Source organism: Micrasema longulum, unplaced genomic scaffold, assembly GCF_059751315.1.
Source record: "Micrasema longulum isolate JH-2025_06_02 unplaced genomic scaffold, ASM5975131v1 h1tg001977l, whole genome shotgun sequence".
Lineage (NCBI taxonomy): Eukaryota > Metazoa > Arthropoda > Insecta > Trichoptera > Brachycentridae > Micrasema > Micrasema longulum.
Genome location: NW_028279150.1, coordinates 266,893 through 285,000, shown reverse-complemented (window position 1 = coordinate 285,000; position 18,108 = coordinate 266,893). Strand labels below are relative to the sequence as shown.

The 18,108-nt window shown below is 31.5% G+C and overlaps 1 protein-coding gene across 1 annotated transcript in view; it reads left to right on the top strand.

Moving 5' to 3' along the window:
* Positions 1–4,052: 4,052 nt before the first annotated feature.
* Positions 4,053–18,108, top strand: part of LOC148273346 (tachykinin-like peptides receptor 99D) — a 121,921-nt gene continuing 107,865 nt past the window's right edge. Inside the window, exons 1-2 of the mRNA XM_088238840.1 lie at positions 4,053–4,205; positions 8,799–8,858. Of these exons, the coding sequence (XP_088094966.1) occupies positions 4,054–4,205; positions 8,799–8,858 (212 nt within the window). The 5' untranslated portion in view covers position 4,053. The remainder of the gene's footprint in view (positions 4,206–8,798; positions 8,859–18,108) is intronic.

Here is an 18,108-nt window from a genome sequence, read left to right as displayed (position 1 = left end):
CTTTAAAAAGATTAATGTATTACAAAAAAGATGAAGAACATTTTAGAAAAGGTAATATAGAAGTCAAGGTATCTACAGGGCTTATGACCTGTCATTGGCTGGTTTAAGTGGCCACTTTACACGCTGTGTAACATTCATCACAAATATGGGCGGAATGGTGAATGTTACACAGTGTGTAACATTCACCCTGCGCCCTGTAGATGCCTAGACTTTTATATAACATTCTTTAAAATGTTCTTCATCTCTTTTGTAATATGTTAATATTAACAGCTCTCCAGGGAGTTCAATCCAGTCCATGTCTAAAAAAACTCAAAATATTGTTTAAAAAGATTGACAACCTCGTCCCTATCGATGTGCAGCAAACAATTGCAAACAATTGCAAACATTTTTCTTAAATACACTGGCACTCGTGGAGTTTTTTATGGCTGCCGGAAGTTGATTAAAAATTTAAATAGTGAAATATAATCACTTTCCACCATTTGCATGAGGAAGTTAAGTGTTTAAAAAAAATGTTACTACTAACTAAGCCTTAAAAAATATGGTTATATAGTTTATTATGTATTATCATAGCTATGTTTTTTTTTTTTTTTTTATAGTTTTTATTACATCCGAATTACACCTCCCGCGACGTTACAAGTTGGGTACGTATTCTGATGAAAAGTTAAAATTTATCTTCAATTATATCAACAAAGTATAATTGAATTTTCTGTATTAAAAATATAATATTATTACTATTATTTCTTCTAAAAATGTTTAATTGTCGGTTACCGACAAAGATACTTTGAATTTTCATACAAATATACACACGTTCATTCATAAATATTGATATTAGTTTATACCGTCTCAGTATATTGAGATGAAGACAGCCGTTCATAATCGTGACCTAGGTCGGTAAGTATTTCTGACGTTTAAAATTTAAACCCCGTACAAATTATTTGTACCCGTTAGACGTAGAAAAAAATGGCGTGCTCTTTGTTTTTATTTTTGTTCAAACTTTATTTTTCATACGTTTTCGAGAAACTAATTAAATGCTCTAATTTTTACCGCGTATGAGAAAACATTATTTGTACCCGATTTCCAAATCAAGTGTACATATAGAAGAACTGTGTGAATATTATAAATTAGAATAGTAAGTGTATAATGGTGAAATAATGTTTAAAAAGTATAAATGTAAATATTGTGTAGTAAATATTTTATTTGACTATGTTTTTCAAAGAACTAAATAAAATTTTAAAAATTAAAAAGTTTTTGCTATTCATTTAAAAAATAAGTTTTTTTAATTTTTTTTTTATTCATAATTTCAAAAAAATAAATAAATCGAAACAAATTCAAATAATTGATCTCTATCATGTTATTCTTATGAAATGCACTGAACAGTTTTAGAGCTGCGAAAAATATTCGTTTTTGTATTAGTCTGCATGAAGTATGAGTTATTTATTATTATGTCTTTAACAGAATGTAAAAATTTAATTTTATGGCAATGAAAAAAAATATTTATGTCTGTGATTTGCAAATTCAGTGAAGCTTTTACTATGAAGGGGTGATCATTAATTTTATGATATTTTTTTAATTTCTCGTGGTTTGGCTGATTTAATTACTAAAACAATCCCCAATTGTCTATTTGTGACAATATTTTGAGTTCGTCCAAATATTTGCAGACAAAATGCCTTGACTTCTTTATTCCTTTCCATAAAATGTTTTCTATCCTTGCTGTAATTTGTAAGTCGTTTTTTGATTTGGAGTAATCAAGAAATTTGTATTAAACAATGTTTATGTTGAAACAATAAATAGTTTAAAAATAAGATGCTTTTATGGATTTAATATGATATTGTAATACTCGTATTTTGTTTAAGTCCTCATTTTCTTTTTTCGTTTGTTACCATTCTACGAAAGTATAATAAGCCTCTTAAAAGTAATGATGAAAGACGTTTAATAAAATGCAATTTAATTATATCCCTACAATCCCAGCTTCAGTAAAGCAGTCTTTGAAAGTATTTTCCACAAACCACACAATAACAAAATTAGTTTTGGCCCTTAGTGATCGCCCCTATTATTATCTTGCCATAATTGATAATAAAACTGGTTTACTTTGCGATAATTCCATTCCCTAACTTCCCTCAGGATCAGAAACGCGCACCTAGATGAATATGGAAAATATCTGAAAAAAAAACATGCCAACAACCAGAACTCAATTGATGCATTCAATGCATTGTCCCTTTTCAGCTTTTAAAAAGCTGGAGGCGCGATGCAGAAGCCTGGGTGAAAATCTTTGCGACATCCCATAGATGATGGGTAATAAAGAACTCACACGAGAGGTAGTATCGTACATGATAAATATAGTGCAGGCCATTGGTAAAATAAACCAAAGTAGGGAACAAAATACCGAACACTCTTCTAGTGGAACGGAAGGCCGGTTGACAACTGTCAATAGGCCGGCTTCTCCTGAAGAGTTTTAAGTGGTTTCCTCTCCACGTGAGCAAATGCTGAGAAGTTCTTGATTGGCCCACATTACTATATGCCACCTGATCCTAACAGTTTAGATAAATTTAAAGAAATTTAATTGCAGAAAAATCCACTTTTTAAATATAAACCTTGTATATTATAAGCAAGGTAAATAATAAAGCAACTCCTGTATAAAAATTTAAAAAAAACAGAACTCAATGAGGTGTTCTTTTCACGTGAGCAAACTCTAGAGAAGTTCCTGATTGGTCCACTATAGAATATTCCTCGTGATTCCAATACGTAAAGATAAAATTGGAGCTTATTAAAAGCAGAAAAATCTACTTGTTTGAATCATAAACCTTGTACATAATAAGCTTTATAAATAATAAATGCATCTCCCTTTTAAAAAAAATAATTTAAAAAAAAAACAAAACTCAATACAAATTACATAAAACACCATTCTAATAAAACTCAAAATAAACAATTATCATTATTTAAACTTGAAAAAAATAATGGACTAATTAAGAAAAAATACTTTTATTCTTTTATTTGACAACAGAGATAAAAAAGCCTACATGATGTTTCAGGTATATAAAGGGACTATGATCTATCATTGTCTAGTTTGAGTAACAACTATACAAACTTCACTTTATAAACATTAATACCCGTATGCAGAGACAAAACTTAAGATGAGGAAAGTACATTCTAATCTCATATGCAGAGAATAAACCGAAGGTGAAGACAGTAGAATGTACTTACCTCACCTTAAGGTTTGTCTCTGCATACGGGTATAAATCATTCATTAATTCATCATTATCCTTCCACATATAATGATGGGCACTGAATCGGTTTAGCTCAGCGACACAATCCATTTTACTTCTACCCGCATTAACTATCGATTTTGTAATACCTTGCAAGACATCAAATCATCCTTAAAAGAAAGGTCATGTTGACTCGCAGTGTTTACTTTTGTATTGTTTATGTTCACAGGAACTTGACTCAAAAGATTATCCCCTCCCGTACTGTGCCAAAATATCCTCCCGTTACGGTGCTGTGTCTCATTATGAATGGAAAATTGAAAGCTTTGAAATCTAAAAATTGAAGTATTCATAGGCATTCGCTTCAATTGTTTGTGGTTGAAGTCAAAAGTAAAATGTTTTTTTATCTAATAACTAAAAACCTGAGACAAACATTGGGTGACGCTCGCAACGCGAGTGAATGAACCGCCCTTAATGAAACTCGGAGAGCTACTGATGTCTGGCATTCTAATGTACTAACTCTTGGTTATTGGCCTGCGTATACAATGAGTGAGGCAATTGTTTTTCGGTAGTATTTTACTTCATACGCCGCGACCTGTACATACCTTAAGCTTGCGACACATTGGTTGTATTGGTGATTTCTGATATTTAATCTTTTTTAGTATCCAATTAGTATTTAATAACAAATTGCGTACAGCGTATAATGACGGAATACCGAAAGTTTTAACACCGTATTTACTATATTTATAGAGATATTACAGTTATTAGATGCGATGTGTACCGGTATATCACCGGGAAATGAGGGTTAATCATTTATGATGTATTTTTAACAATGTGTGTTTGTTCCAGATATATGGCGATTATGCGTCCTCTGCGCCCGAGGGCCGGTAAAAGGGCAACTCTTGCCGTGGCGGCCGCAGTGTGGATAGTCAGTGCTGCCCTTGGCTCGCCAATGCTGCTTTATTTCACCACGTTCCAAGAAGTGCTACACAGCGGAGACCTAAGGTAGTTTTTTTTTATTAATTTGGAGTAAATAAGTTAAGAGTCACCTAAAACTACGCATTTAAGCAATTCTTCGGACTACCTGAGTACTGCAGTGCTTGCAAGGTACCTGAAACGCAAGATTAATGACCTTTGATTCTTGTAACAGGTGATTAAGAATCGCTGCATTAAGTGCTTCAATGTAGTAACTTATGCACCAGTGGGTGCAGAAAAGAAAACGATGACGGCAATTTTTATAGAACTGAGTTGTGGTCACGAGGCTAGTACCGCCGACTCACAGATTAAAGGTCCGACGTTCGAACCCCGCTCTACCACAACTTTCTCTGAATGTGCGCATCCCATTATAAAACGTGCAATGCAGCTTTGTCGATTAGGCGCTGACGGAAGATCCACGCGTGGAGAACAGAACAGACGTTTAAGGCTAGCGTCACACTCAGCGGAAACCCCGTCGTCGTTTTTCGGCTGTGAAGCGCCAATACATTGTGTTGCGTTGATTTACAGCTATCGGGTATTGTTATGGAGATGATCGGTTGTTTAGTCGGCGGACCTGGGCGGACCGCTCGTTTTCGGCGTCTATTCCGTTTACCTCGCGTGGAGCATCTATCAGCGTCTAATCAGCAACTCCACATTGCATGTTTTCTAATAGGAAGCGTCACACTCGGCGGAAAGTCCACGTTGACTGTATAAGCCGTATTAGGGTAGGTAGTCGATAGATGCGATGTCGATAGACTGCTTGTTCCGCTGAGTGTGGCGCTAGCCAAAGGCGAGCTATCCTCACAGGTCCGCTGACGGAACAACCAATCATACCCGTAGTGTGCCCAACAATAGTTGATCAATGCGATGAAATGATTGGCGTTCCCCCGCGAAAGATTTGCGACGGAATTTGCGCAGAATGTGGCGCTAGCCTAACACTGATATCTGAAAAATTAATTTTTTTGCCAAGTTCAAGACTTCTTGCTAAAAATTTCAATATCTTATTGTAAACTCACACATTCATTTGACCGTCAAAATTTCACGTAAATCATTGTTTTGAAGGCATATTCAAGTATCGAATTAAGTTTTTGTATTCTGCAAATGTTATATGCGCTGTAACAATATATTATAAAGAAAGTCAGAAAAATACTGTATGTCATCGGATGGTTTAAGTAGCTACTTCACATATTGCGTACACACTTTCACAATTCTACCTACGTTTACATACTTTTATTTTTTAAATAATCTTTCTTGAATTTAAAAAGCTCAAATCTTTTTTGATGTGAGTGGGATTCATCTCAGTGATGAATAATTCCGTTTCAATATTGTGAAGTTACAGCTTGCCGTTCAAATAAAAATTGCTCGTTTCCGAATGGAAAAAGCTGCCCAAAGAAACTCTATGTAATTTGGTAGCCTTGATATCTTTGTGCAGGAAAAATAAAATCCAAAAACACATAACATTATGTAGTATATTAGATTGAGAGAATGAGTGAAATCGATTGAATATAAGAGTTAAAAAGTTAACAAAGTTAAAATGGTAAATATTACACAGTGTGTAAATTGGCCACATAAACTAGTCAATGACAGGTCATAAGCCTTGTAAATGCCTAGACTTTAATGTTCCCTTATTTAAAATGTTCTCCATACCTGTTGTAATTTGTTAAAGATAAAGTTGTTTGTTAAAGCGAGGTATTTACAGGGATCTATTATTTGTTAGTTTAGATAATATATTTTTTATGATCATTTTTCTATTCACACCCGGTGGTTCATAGGGCACTGCATTGGAATTCTAAGTGCAATAGATACGGATATTTTTTGTTAGATATAATGTAATATATAACTGAAAAACCAACAGTATTGAAAAAAATAATTAAGATTTGGTTGACAGGCATTGGAAGTAAGGCATCAGAAAATTTGTTAAGGATAGTAATCTTAATATGATGCTTTTCCATTGAATCATTTATAAATCTTTTTTTTTCGTTAACGTATATTGTTTTTTTTTATCTTTTATGTTTTAACTGTTTTTATATTTCTTTAATAGTATTTTTATTTATTGGAAACATATTGGATTAACATATTTGCCGCAACAAATTGGTTTCTTAGAACAGGCATTTGCCCATGTAGGAACTGATAGTCACATTAGGCATAATAATAATTCTGGCTTTCTGAACTCTTCATATATTAAGCCTACTCTTAGTACAAGCAAAATTTGTTGAAAAAAGTTGTTTGTTTTTGGTGCCATTTTGTTTAATATGAAATGTACGTAAAAATAAAAATATAAAAATTTTGAATTTTCGTACAAATATACACACTTTCATACATAAATATCGATATTAGTTTATACCGTCTCAGTATATACCGATGAAGACAGCCATTCATAATCGTGACCCAGGTCGGTAAGTATTTCTGACGTTTAAAAGTTAAACCCCGTACAAATTATTTGTACCCGTTGGACGTAGAAAAAAATGGCGTGCTCTTTTTTTTTTTTTTTGTTCACACTTTATTTTTCATACGTTTTCGAGAAACTAATTAAATGCTCTAACTTTTACCACGTATGAGAAAACGTTATTTGTACCCGATTTCCAAATCAAGTGTGCATATAAAAGAACTGTGTGAATATTATAAATTAGAATAGTAAGTGTATAATGGTGAAATAATGTTTAAAAAGTATAAATGTAAATATTGTGTAGTAAATATTATATTTGACTATGTTTTTCCAAGATCTAAATAAAATTTTTAAAATTTTGCTATTCATTTAAAAAATAAGCTTTTTTAATTTGCTTTTTTTATCCATAATTTCAAAAAAATAAATAAATCGAAACAAATTCAAATAATTGATCTCTATCATGTTATTCTTATGAAATGCACTGAACAGTTTTAGAGCTGCGAAAAATATTTGTTTTATTGGTGCCATTTTGTTTAATATGAAATGTACGTATAAATAAAAATATAAAAAAGTGATCAGTCTTGTGCTTTGGGTACCAGCCCATCAACAATTCAATATTGCAGTGAAAGTATTTTCTCTGCTCACCCGAAACCGTTTAAAAGACCGTGGGTCTTCAAAAAAGCAAAGTTTTTTTTTGTCAATAAACGAGTTACTCTTTTAAAATGATTAATTTCCTGTATCGCAATTTTAATTGAATTAAACTCTTGTACTTCCACTGTTTTGTGTTTGGCGAATTATATAGAACTTTGTCGGATATTGTCATTCATTCTTATAACCGTATTGCGAAAACCGTATTTACTTGTATCACAAAAACGTAGTCCATTATATTATTTTTTTTAAATTTAACAACATCATATTAGATTTTTATTATCATTATTTTATCATTTTTCAACTTCGGCTGTCATCTTTTCGTGACTTATAAGTCACCAAAACATAAATCCCATAATCATGCATGTAACACCGCTTATGTAAAGGTTATTAACTACATCAATTAATTCAAGTCACAGTGATAGCATTGTTTGTAGGTAGGATTTTCGTTTGACAATTTCAACACCGACGGTTAGCCACACTACTTCCCTTTGATGGGAAAGAACGGCACAAAATATTAGTTCATACCCAGAGATAAGATAGATAAGAAAGAGATAAGGCTCTCAAGACAATAAACAAAATTTACTAACCATTCTGCGCATTCCATGAAAGTCGCAAGTATCTGTCACTTTATTAAAGGGCACCTCTGAGAATTTCCCATTTCTCAACTCAAGAGAATTTTTTTTCAGAAATGAACAATACTATTATAACACATGTTTGGCCGTTTGATTTAACACGCCGCAAACGCAATTTTGATCATTAACAAGAGCAAAATAATAGAGTCGACCCGTGACCTAAAATTAAATATTGCATTGTAGAACCACTTTAAATAAACAAAATGTATTGTCCGTGTAGAGTGTGTAGAGTTGAACTTAGGGCCTGATACATGGTAAGCGAACGCGCCAACCACTACTATGAAATGGACAAATCTTAACTAGATTTCCTTTCTTTTTTTTTTTACCTGCAGCAGCTATCGAGTCGAAAACACTCGTCCAGGGCTCCGATTTTATTTCACACTTAGAACTGTACTATTTAACCTCCCAAATACAGTTTTATGTGAAATAAATATTCAGAATATGTCAATATTTGAAGATCCGTATTTCTTCAATGAACCCATTTTGTTAACATTTTTTAAATATTCAACTACTACCATCACGCCATTTGCCCGTAGGGGTAGCCAAAGAAAATAAACCACCACACACGTCTATCGTGGCATACATTTCTAGCTTCTTCTATATTCATACATCTTCTAATACATGACCTTCGGTTCTGCCTGCTTTTGACATGGCCAGACTTAAGATTTTGGTTTATCTGATGCCACGTCTTCTTTGGTTGTCCTCGTCTCACGTTACCGTTCATTTTAGCCATATTTATTTGCTTTAGCATTATTTCATCAGCCATTTGTTCTACATGACCAAACCATCCTAGAGACGCTTTCTTAATCACATCAATTATACCCGACTCAGATTTACACTCTCGCCTGATTTCATCATTTGTAACCCTGTCATACATCGATTTCCCACACATTCGTCTGTAAGTATAAAAGTAATAAAAACAAAATGATTTATTTATTTATTTATATATTTCAGGAGAGTCTGTTATGCAGAATGGCCAGACGGTCCAACCAACCATTCCAGATACGAATATATGTAAGTGCAAATTTTTAATTAATTTATTTATTTATTTATGTAAGGTTTTAGATGTGTGTTAATACGTACACTGGAATTTCTTTTTACGCGGGAAATACGTTCCGCATAATACCTTGTAAAAAAGTATACATTACTAAAAAAATAGCAATGCTGAATATGTTTTATTGTGTAAAAATTAAGTGGGGATTTAAAAAAGAAAAAACTTATTTACTATTTATTGTACTGTATTTTTTTATTATTATAACATGACATCCAAATCATACAAAATGATGTTTACTATCACTACCATGAATGATATGCCAAGTTAGTAAAAAAACGACGAAGGGCATTCCAATAACGAATAGTATAATTAAAAAATTCAGTTCTAAGGAAAATTGGATATTAAAATGTATTCTTACGCGCGGTGTAAATTGGAACATTAAATTGTGCGGCAAAGTTTGTTGAAAATCAAAAAAAATAATGCAGGTAAACGGCGTTTTACGCCGGGGATTAGGTTCCGTGTCAAATTTCTAAGAATAATCTCACGTGTTTTTTTATTACATATCCCATGTATAAATTATTTTGTATATTGTTTTAATTATTTTGTATATTACTTAATATGTTAATAAGTGTTTTTGATTTATATATAGAAGAGTCACGACTGAACACGGAATTTTCTAACAAGTTGGGACATAAAAAAATTATAATTGTGCTCTATGATAAATTTGAGTTATTTGTGCATTGAATAAATAAATATACATATTAAAAATAGATTATAACTTGACATTTTGTTTCTGTAAAATAAATAAATAAATGTATTAAATGCGTAAATTGCAAAACGTGGCTCACAGGGCCTTCTACCTAAACCTTTTCTTGAAAGATCTGAGTGAAAATTATTTCTGAAAGCTTCTTCTTCTTCTTCTTCTCGGTTAAGATCGATTAATCTGGTATCAGCTAAAAGCTAACCCCTGAGATTTTGAGTTCCAGCTGTTCTTCCCTCTCCTTGGTGGTTTTCCGGGCAGACGGCAAACGGCTGGGATTTCGTGGGCCATGGTATAGGGGATTTTGGATCTTTCCATTTATAGAACTATTGACGTCATTTCTCCATAATCTTTTTACTATGATCTGGGTATCGTAATTCTGTCTAACTTTTTGACTCCGGATTCTGCATCTTTGGGTTTTCCCTTCAATTGCCCTTAGTAGTTTTAACACTGACGTTCTGAGCAGTTATTTAGTTTTTCTACTTGGTTTTTCGTATTTTTCTTTTCTCCCTATCCTCGCCTCTATTGTATTCACCATGATTAGTGTGACACACGTTTTGTTAATCAGAATCATGTTTCCAATAATCATGTATTTATCGTACCATAAAACATTTTTTAGGCATCCAGATGTTTACTAACTGAGATGGATATGTTCTCATCATCACTATGGCTGCATTGCCTGCGTGGCATGTGATGTTAATGACCTTATTTTCCTTAGTAAATTCACCACTTTAATTTCTTAGTAGATTCACCACTTTCATTTTTAAAAGCGTTTTTTTATATATTTATTCTGTTTGTGTAAAAAAGTTTTTGGCGTATGAATTGTGCTATATTTAGTTATAAAAGTGCTAAACTTGCCTTGTTTTTTTGTTGTTCTCAATATGTGTTTTTTTTAAATATTATTATTTATTTATTTTTTTAAAAGAAATATTTCCGTTCTTATGATTTACCCAAATATTTCATTTTGAGGGCCATTTTCAACGAGTTGTAAATAACTCACTATTAGAAAATGGAATCAAGCTGGGGTAGAGTGGGATTCGAACCACAGACCTTTGGTCCATTTATGTCCTAAATTGAGTTGTTGTAACTCCTGGGAATGTTAAAAAAAATCTGTAAATAAAAATATTTTTTTTTTTTTTAAAATACAGTTGAAATGTGTTTAAAAATAAATAATAATCTTTTGAAATAAAAAATGTTTTTTTTGTAATAAATACTAACTCACCAGTTCGTCGGTACTAAATCAAATTCTCACACTTTTTTTAAAAAAATCATCCAATTTCATTTGCTTTGATTTTTGTTTCCATTCATGCAGAATCATGGCATAATCTATGAATATTTCAATATTCTTTTAATTTTAATAATAATAAAATTATAAATATAATCATACCTTTTTATTTTTCTTAAAAACAAAACGATAACTAACTCGAAACAATTTAACACACACAATAGGCTGCTCGCGTACACAGTAATAGAAAAAAACAACGTGTAAAAGTGTGTCTGCTATTAGAATCGCGGCCCTACTGTCTTCTGGTCGAATCCGACGCCCGCCGGCAAATACTGACGTAATTGTAAATCGAACCGGCGCAAAACGATGTTTACCTGAAAAAAATATTTTAATAAAAAGTAACTACTGTGAACGACGTCACTAGTTCTTTTAAACAAACCAATAATAAGAGAGGTATGATTGATTTCCGGTTAACGGTCTGTCAACTAACCAATCAGCAGAACTTGTTTTTCTTAATTTAAAAAAATAATTTTATATCATCACTTTGTAAAGCGCCCGTGAAGCATTATATTAAGAAAATGGCGCTTTATAAGTTATTCATCATAATAATTATAACTGAGAAGAAGAGGAAGAAAACTTGAGACGTCATAAGTGGAATAATTTCAAAAATACGAAACTCTCCCTTACCGGTGCTGTGTAGCTAGTACACATTGCATCTAGTAACTTTTATATCTCTATAAATAAAATAAATTATGCGTAAAGATTTTCGGTACTCGTGCGTTATACATTTACGTATCGGAAAAAAAATATTTTTTAATTAAATAATTAATCCTTATTGGGAACAGAAAAAACACTTTATCAAAAATTGGAGATAAATTGCAAATACAATAGAAAATTTACCAGTTTGTGTCATGTTGCGTAAGTAGTAAAAGAGCAATCCTAATATTAAATTATCTCACACACTCTTAACATCTCACTTTCGATAATACAGGGATATTTGAAAGTAAGAGAGACAATTTCACGCGTAACACACGCGAACAGCAAAGTTTCTAGTGCTTCTCCCAGACGCCCGTTAGTGGCAACTCGAATTTCGTCGGAGGTGGTTCTTTCGCCGCTCTACGAGCATGGTTTAGCGATTATTTTCACGTTTTTAGCAATTTGATTGAAAATAATATCACTTTTGACTTCTATTATAAATAATTGAAGCAATTGCTTAGGAATATTTTATTTTTCCGATTCAAAATCTTTCGTTTTAAGCATGTGTAATTACCACACATCATCATCACACGCGGATATTTTGGAGACAGAAGAGAACTGTTAAATAATCATCGCGCCAATTATATGAAACGAAATAAAATTGGCTTAGTTCAATTCTCTTTTAACAAAAAATAAATAAAAAAAACCATTGAATTTCTTCATTATAATATATTACTATAACGCATTGTTAAATTAATTTTCTTTTTTTTTTTAAATTTATTATGTGGGCGTGTTTTTTAAAACCGTATAAAATAAACTGCCTTAAACGAGGTCCCAATGTATTTTTATACAAATATATGCATATATCTGTATATGCATCTAAATTTGTACATATCAGGAGGTTACCTTCATAAGTGGTCTAGTCTAAATATGAGTTTTTCCAAATATTTTTTTACATTAATTTTAGAGCATCGCATTTGCTTTAAATGTTTCAATATCTCTTCTATTTGCACAAAAATTAAATGTTTTTAAATCGTTAAATTTCAAATTTGGTCAATTCCCTCGCTGTTCTGCTTCAATATAGGAACTTCAGAAACTAACAGTCAAATTGACTCAATTTTAACAAAATTGGACATTATCATTTTTGAAACATACCTCTTGAAATGTTTATGTATTGCTGTAGTTATAATTATATAAATAATTGAATAAGTTTAAATTTCAAGAAAATGTAATACATTTAATCAAAGGACATGAATTATTATTGTTTTATTTGTTTAATTTATAAAAAAACAAATAATCATGCATTTAAAATAAACCCATGAACTACCAAAAGATTAAAGTTTTTTCAACTGGACTAAGTTAACAAAATATAAAAAGCGATGACATTCTAAAATAAAATAATAAATATGAACGTTGTCTATTCATGCAAAAAATAAAAATAAGTCAAAAATACTGAATGCACGCACATTAATATCCTAATACACATATGTATTAAAATATATTTGCAACATAAACTATGCCGCCATATAATCCAACCAAATTCAATAAACTTCAACAAGTAATCCATTAATGAATTCTATGTAATAAAATGTATTTCTTGCTTTATATGGGAAGGATAAATTACATTGTTCCGACAACTCGCTCAAAGCAACTTGGTCTTCCTGGGCCGCGATTATGATTGGAAGCTAAGAACGTCATACCTTCACCATGACGGTATTGCTGACGATAAATTAACCGGGCGATTACGAATATCCACCACCGACCCCCCACCTTCAAGTTTTGGATAGGTACATCTATATGTAACATAGGGAAGCGTACGTCACAGGACACACATATATGCACTTAAGTGACATAGTTTCATTATGACGTCATAGTTGAAGATACATTCTCCCGAGCGATTACAAAGATACACTCCCACTCCCCCTACCTTCAAGTTTTTATGTTAGTACATTAGTTTATACCAACGGGTCTAGTACACCTCGATTTGCATATCAATGCATTGAAAGTGACAAAAAATTTATTCCACCAAACAATTTAACCTTTCTGTTTTACTATCTTCATGTGTACGTATCGAGACGTTAAATGAGCTGGCTTTGTAATCGCTCGGTAGATAAATACAAACGATCGTTAAGCATTCCGTCTTGATAATTCAAGAGATAATCAAGAGTCATATAAAAATCATGTTTTAGCGAGCACTTTTTTCTTCTGGAGTTTCTATTTGCTTTGAAGTGGCCACTTTTTATCGCAGAAGCCCATTTAAAATATAATTTTCAATTTTAATTAAGTAAGGAACGCAGACTAAATTTTCGAGGCCATTCATTGGTCATATTCGATAATGTGATGTCGAGATGACAAGTCTGTAGAACATACCGAGGTAGATAGAGATAGTACAAAAGTTAAGTATACCGTCTCCGTATGTACCGATGAATATAGCCTTTATAATCGCGGCCCTGGCAAACATCTCCTTTCTCATCCTTAATCTCTATTCTTTTCCTTTTTCCTCTTTCCTCTTTTTTCCTTTTTCACATTTTTGATTTAAGGTGATTTATAAACAAATACGTTTATTTCTATTTTTATACATCTTTAGCTTTTTTATCTTTATTTTCTATTAAATATGTTCTGTAACTTGAATTATAAAAATAAAACTATTATTTTATTGGTTAGTTGGAATAAATTGCCATTTGGCAATAAGCCCGCCAATGTACAAATAACATTATGGACAAAAAGTTAAATAAATCAAAAAAATCTTCCGTTGATCATAAAGAACTCCAGAAGAGCGAACGTACAATATTTAGGTAAAATGTTTGAAATTGGCTGCTGCACGTTGATTAGAAAAAAGTATTGAAATGTACCCTTCCAGAAATCGAATCCAGAAAGTCATAAGTGGTAAGCGTATTCGCCAACTACCTATTTCAGATATCTAACCTATGAGCAGCCATCGAGTCGAAAACACTTATCCAGGGTTCTGGTTCTTTTTTACACACAAAATTGTATTCTTTATCAGCCTAGACACAGATTTATTATTATAGATTAAAAAAAATAATTTCGTTAAGCAATTTCAACTTTGATGTTTTTTAAAAGACCTGTCTGTCCAAATTCCTTCTCAAAAGTATTCTATCTTTTGAAATATCTATTAAACCACTTTTTTAATTTACTTTCTTTGTTTATAACCTGAATATGGGATATTAGTATTTATATTCCGATGAAAGCATACGGGTATGGAGTAATTTAATGTGGGAGTGCCATTTTCTCGTAATAAGACAGTAAATATAAAAGGATTATAGTCCCATAGTTCATAATAACAGCTATTTCTTAGAACCATTCCTATTGGCGCAAATGAAATTCCACGAATACTGGATGGTTCTCAGTTTTCGGAAATGAAAATATTACATTTGAAAATTCCTAAAAATAAAAATAATACGGTATTGTTTGTGTAGTTAAAGAGGATAAGCGGTGGCTGAGATGTTTGATGAATAGTTATTTAAACATGGTTTTTTGTCACTCTCTCGAAAATGTCTCCCCAATACTGTGCAAAGAAAACAACTCGGTAGTCAGATGGCAGAAGGGACCATCTGTAATTTTCAAAAATGTTCAGGAGAGCTGAAATACGTCTCAATTTTAAGACTTTAATCCACAAACTAAAATGTTTTTTTGTATTGCTTTTCAATAATAAATAACCATTCTAAATGAAGCTGAATTTTTTATTTTATTTGCGTGGTGTATTTACTGAAATATGAATTAAATCTTTTGAAAACTAAAACATAGACAAAATACAAATGGTCCCTTCTGCCATCTGACTACCGAACTGCAAAACGTATTGCTTATGCCTACCTAAAATTGACAAAATCGAGATCTCCCATTCCCGATTTCCTCAGCCTAAAACTTAAGATTTTTTAAATTTTTTTAAAAGAACATGTGAATAAAAAAAATCTCGTTTTCTTTCAATATTTAATGTATTTGTCTACTGTACATTCGAAAACGACAAATAAAACTGGACGCTTTTTTTTTTTAATGGACTTAACTCCCATGAGAAAAAAAAATCAAAATAATAAAACGATAGGGACACGCCAATGGTAAAAAGTGTGTAGTGTGTTGAATAATCACTGCTCAAGTGCCATAATCCAGGGACGAAATACGGGAATACGCTCGTATGAAGAAAAATGAAGATTTAAAGAGAAAAATCTCTGCAAAAACTTGGTTTGCATTTATTTCGAGAGTGCAGGTAAAATGCATGCTTGAAATTATAAACACAAAATGTTTCTAAATGTTATCAAATATTTTTACAAAACCACTTACAGACTTTTCTATGTCTACCGGTTTCGAGACGTACCCGTCTCTTCAATTTAAAAAATCAAATAAAAAATATATTTGATGGAAATCCATAGAATTGTCAATTTTAAAAGTTAAAAAAAAATGTATATAAAAATAAAAAGTTATTATTTACAAGTCGTTGGTTTGTTCTATTGGTCTTGTTTGGCAGTCATTATGTATCGGCTAAGATGCTGGACTCACGATTTCCGGCGAGAACTCATAAATTAAATGTGATTTCTTTCAAGCTTGGGTGTTTTGTGCCGTATTTCATCATCATAATTGAGCCTTCTCGCCTGTTGTGGTGCATTAAAAAAACAAATTGTTTTTGCACTTGTATAAACCACTTTAATTTCATCACATCTTTGGGACTATAAGTTCAAGTCCCGACGATGAGGTGGTAATATATTTTTTACTTGTTCGGCATTTAAAATGTGGAATAACATTCTGAATATAAAATAAACGATATTTTCACATTGCATAAGAAATAACTATTTATAATAATTTAAGTTGAAAGTATTCAGAATTACCCATGGTAAAATATAATCAATTTTATAGTTTATATTTACACGTGCTGATGGATTATTCCGATTGTCTTAAACTTATTTTCTTTTCAATGTTCCAATCCGCCGGTTGCGAAATAATAATGTGCTGTTCCTCGATCAACACAGCACAAACTATGGCTTGCATGCACCAATGTCCCAAATGTGTCGTATTGTAAACTCGAGACAAGATCTGGACTTTTTTGGGGCAAGTCTTAATAGATTTGAAAAATCACTAAGATAGACCGGATCTTGTCTTGAGTTAGTATTTTTTATTTTGTTGTCTTAGCTTTAATTGTATTAAGTTGTATTTTTTGTACTAGTGCCTGTATTTATTATAAAAAAATTTATTAACCATCGTTAGAATGGACTGCATAAGTCCGTCAAATAAATAAATAAATAGCATACTCACATGTTGCGTAAAAATACTAAGTGATATATAAATATTATATCAAGTAGTAAGTAACCTTGAAACCGGTCGACGCCAACGTATAATTTACATTTAACGTAGCTTATACAAATAAATAAACATATAACTTTAAATTTTTCGAAAAAAATTTTTTACGTTAACAATAAATAATGTCTACGTTTAATAAGGGTTGACTTAGTTCTTACAATTTTATGTTAATCCAGTGTCCTTTGCACCATTTAATGAGAAAAAGATTTAAATAAGAACAGTTAAATTATTAACGGTTCATTAATTATATTTGTGCAAAGCCAAAATTATTTAGGGATTTTAATACTTGATTTCGCACTTGAGATGACCTCAATATTTTTATCTTTTGTTTTCTTAAAAATAATAGGAACGACTATCAATTTAAATGAAAGGCTCCCAATGAGATGGGTTATCGATAAGAATTACTCAAAGGATTCAAATCCTTTGTAAACGCCTAGAACAGAGATAAATTGTAAAGAAATCAGGGTTCTTTCTTAAATATTGAAGCCTGTTGTATTTTTACGTTTTTGTATGTTTGTTCAAAGCTTTGTCATCCAAAAGGGTGACTTTCTTTTGTGAATATATGTATCTGTGGTTATTCACCTTTCTAAATCGCTCTAATGCCCTTATGATGGGGATATTCATATATGTTTTTGACATTGTATTTTTATGTTAGTAGAACGATACGAAAATTTCATTTATAAGTCTATATAAAGGGACTTTTTATGGTTGTTTTTTTATTGTTTATGTATGGACATAATACGCATTTATAAAATAATAATTTTATCCCTGGACACACAAAACATAACTATACAAATTAATTTTTCAACACCGAACAGAGAAACACAACTTTTTTTCCAATCTTCAGATCAGTTATCGGTTACCAATCACTCCTACCAAGAATTCAATAAACACTTAATCATTATGCAAAATTGAAATGGTTGGATATCATTGAGGAATCTAGATAGTCATAAAAAAATAAAGTGTTAAGAATGTTTTGTATGCACTTTACAAAATGCAATAAAGGATATCAGTTTCATAATGATAATTAAGTGCCTTCAAATCACTGAAAAAAACGCATTAAATATTTAGGCATTATAACTGATAAAAATATAAAATAGATTGAGCAAATAAATAACATTGTAAAAACAATGAAAAAACGTATATGTATTGATTAGTTTAAGAACCATATTAACTATTGAAAAATTAAAACTTATTTACTTTTTATTAGCCCAAAACATATTACAGTGCGTAATTTTCTGATGGGGTAGTGCTTTTAAAACAAATATTTTACAGGTCGAAA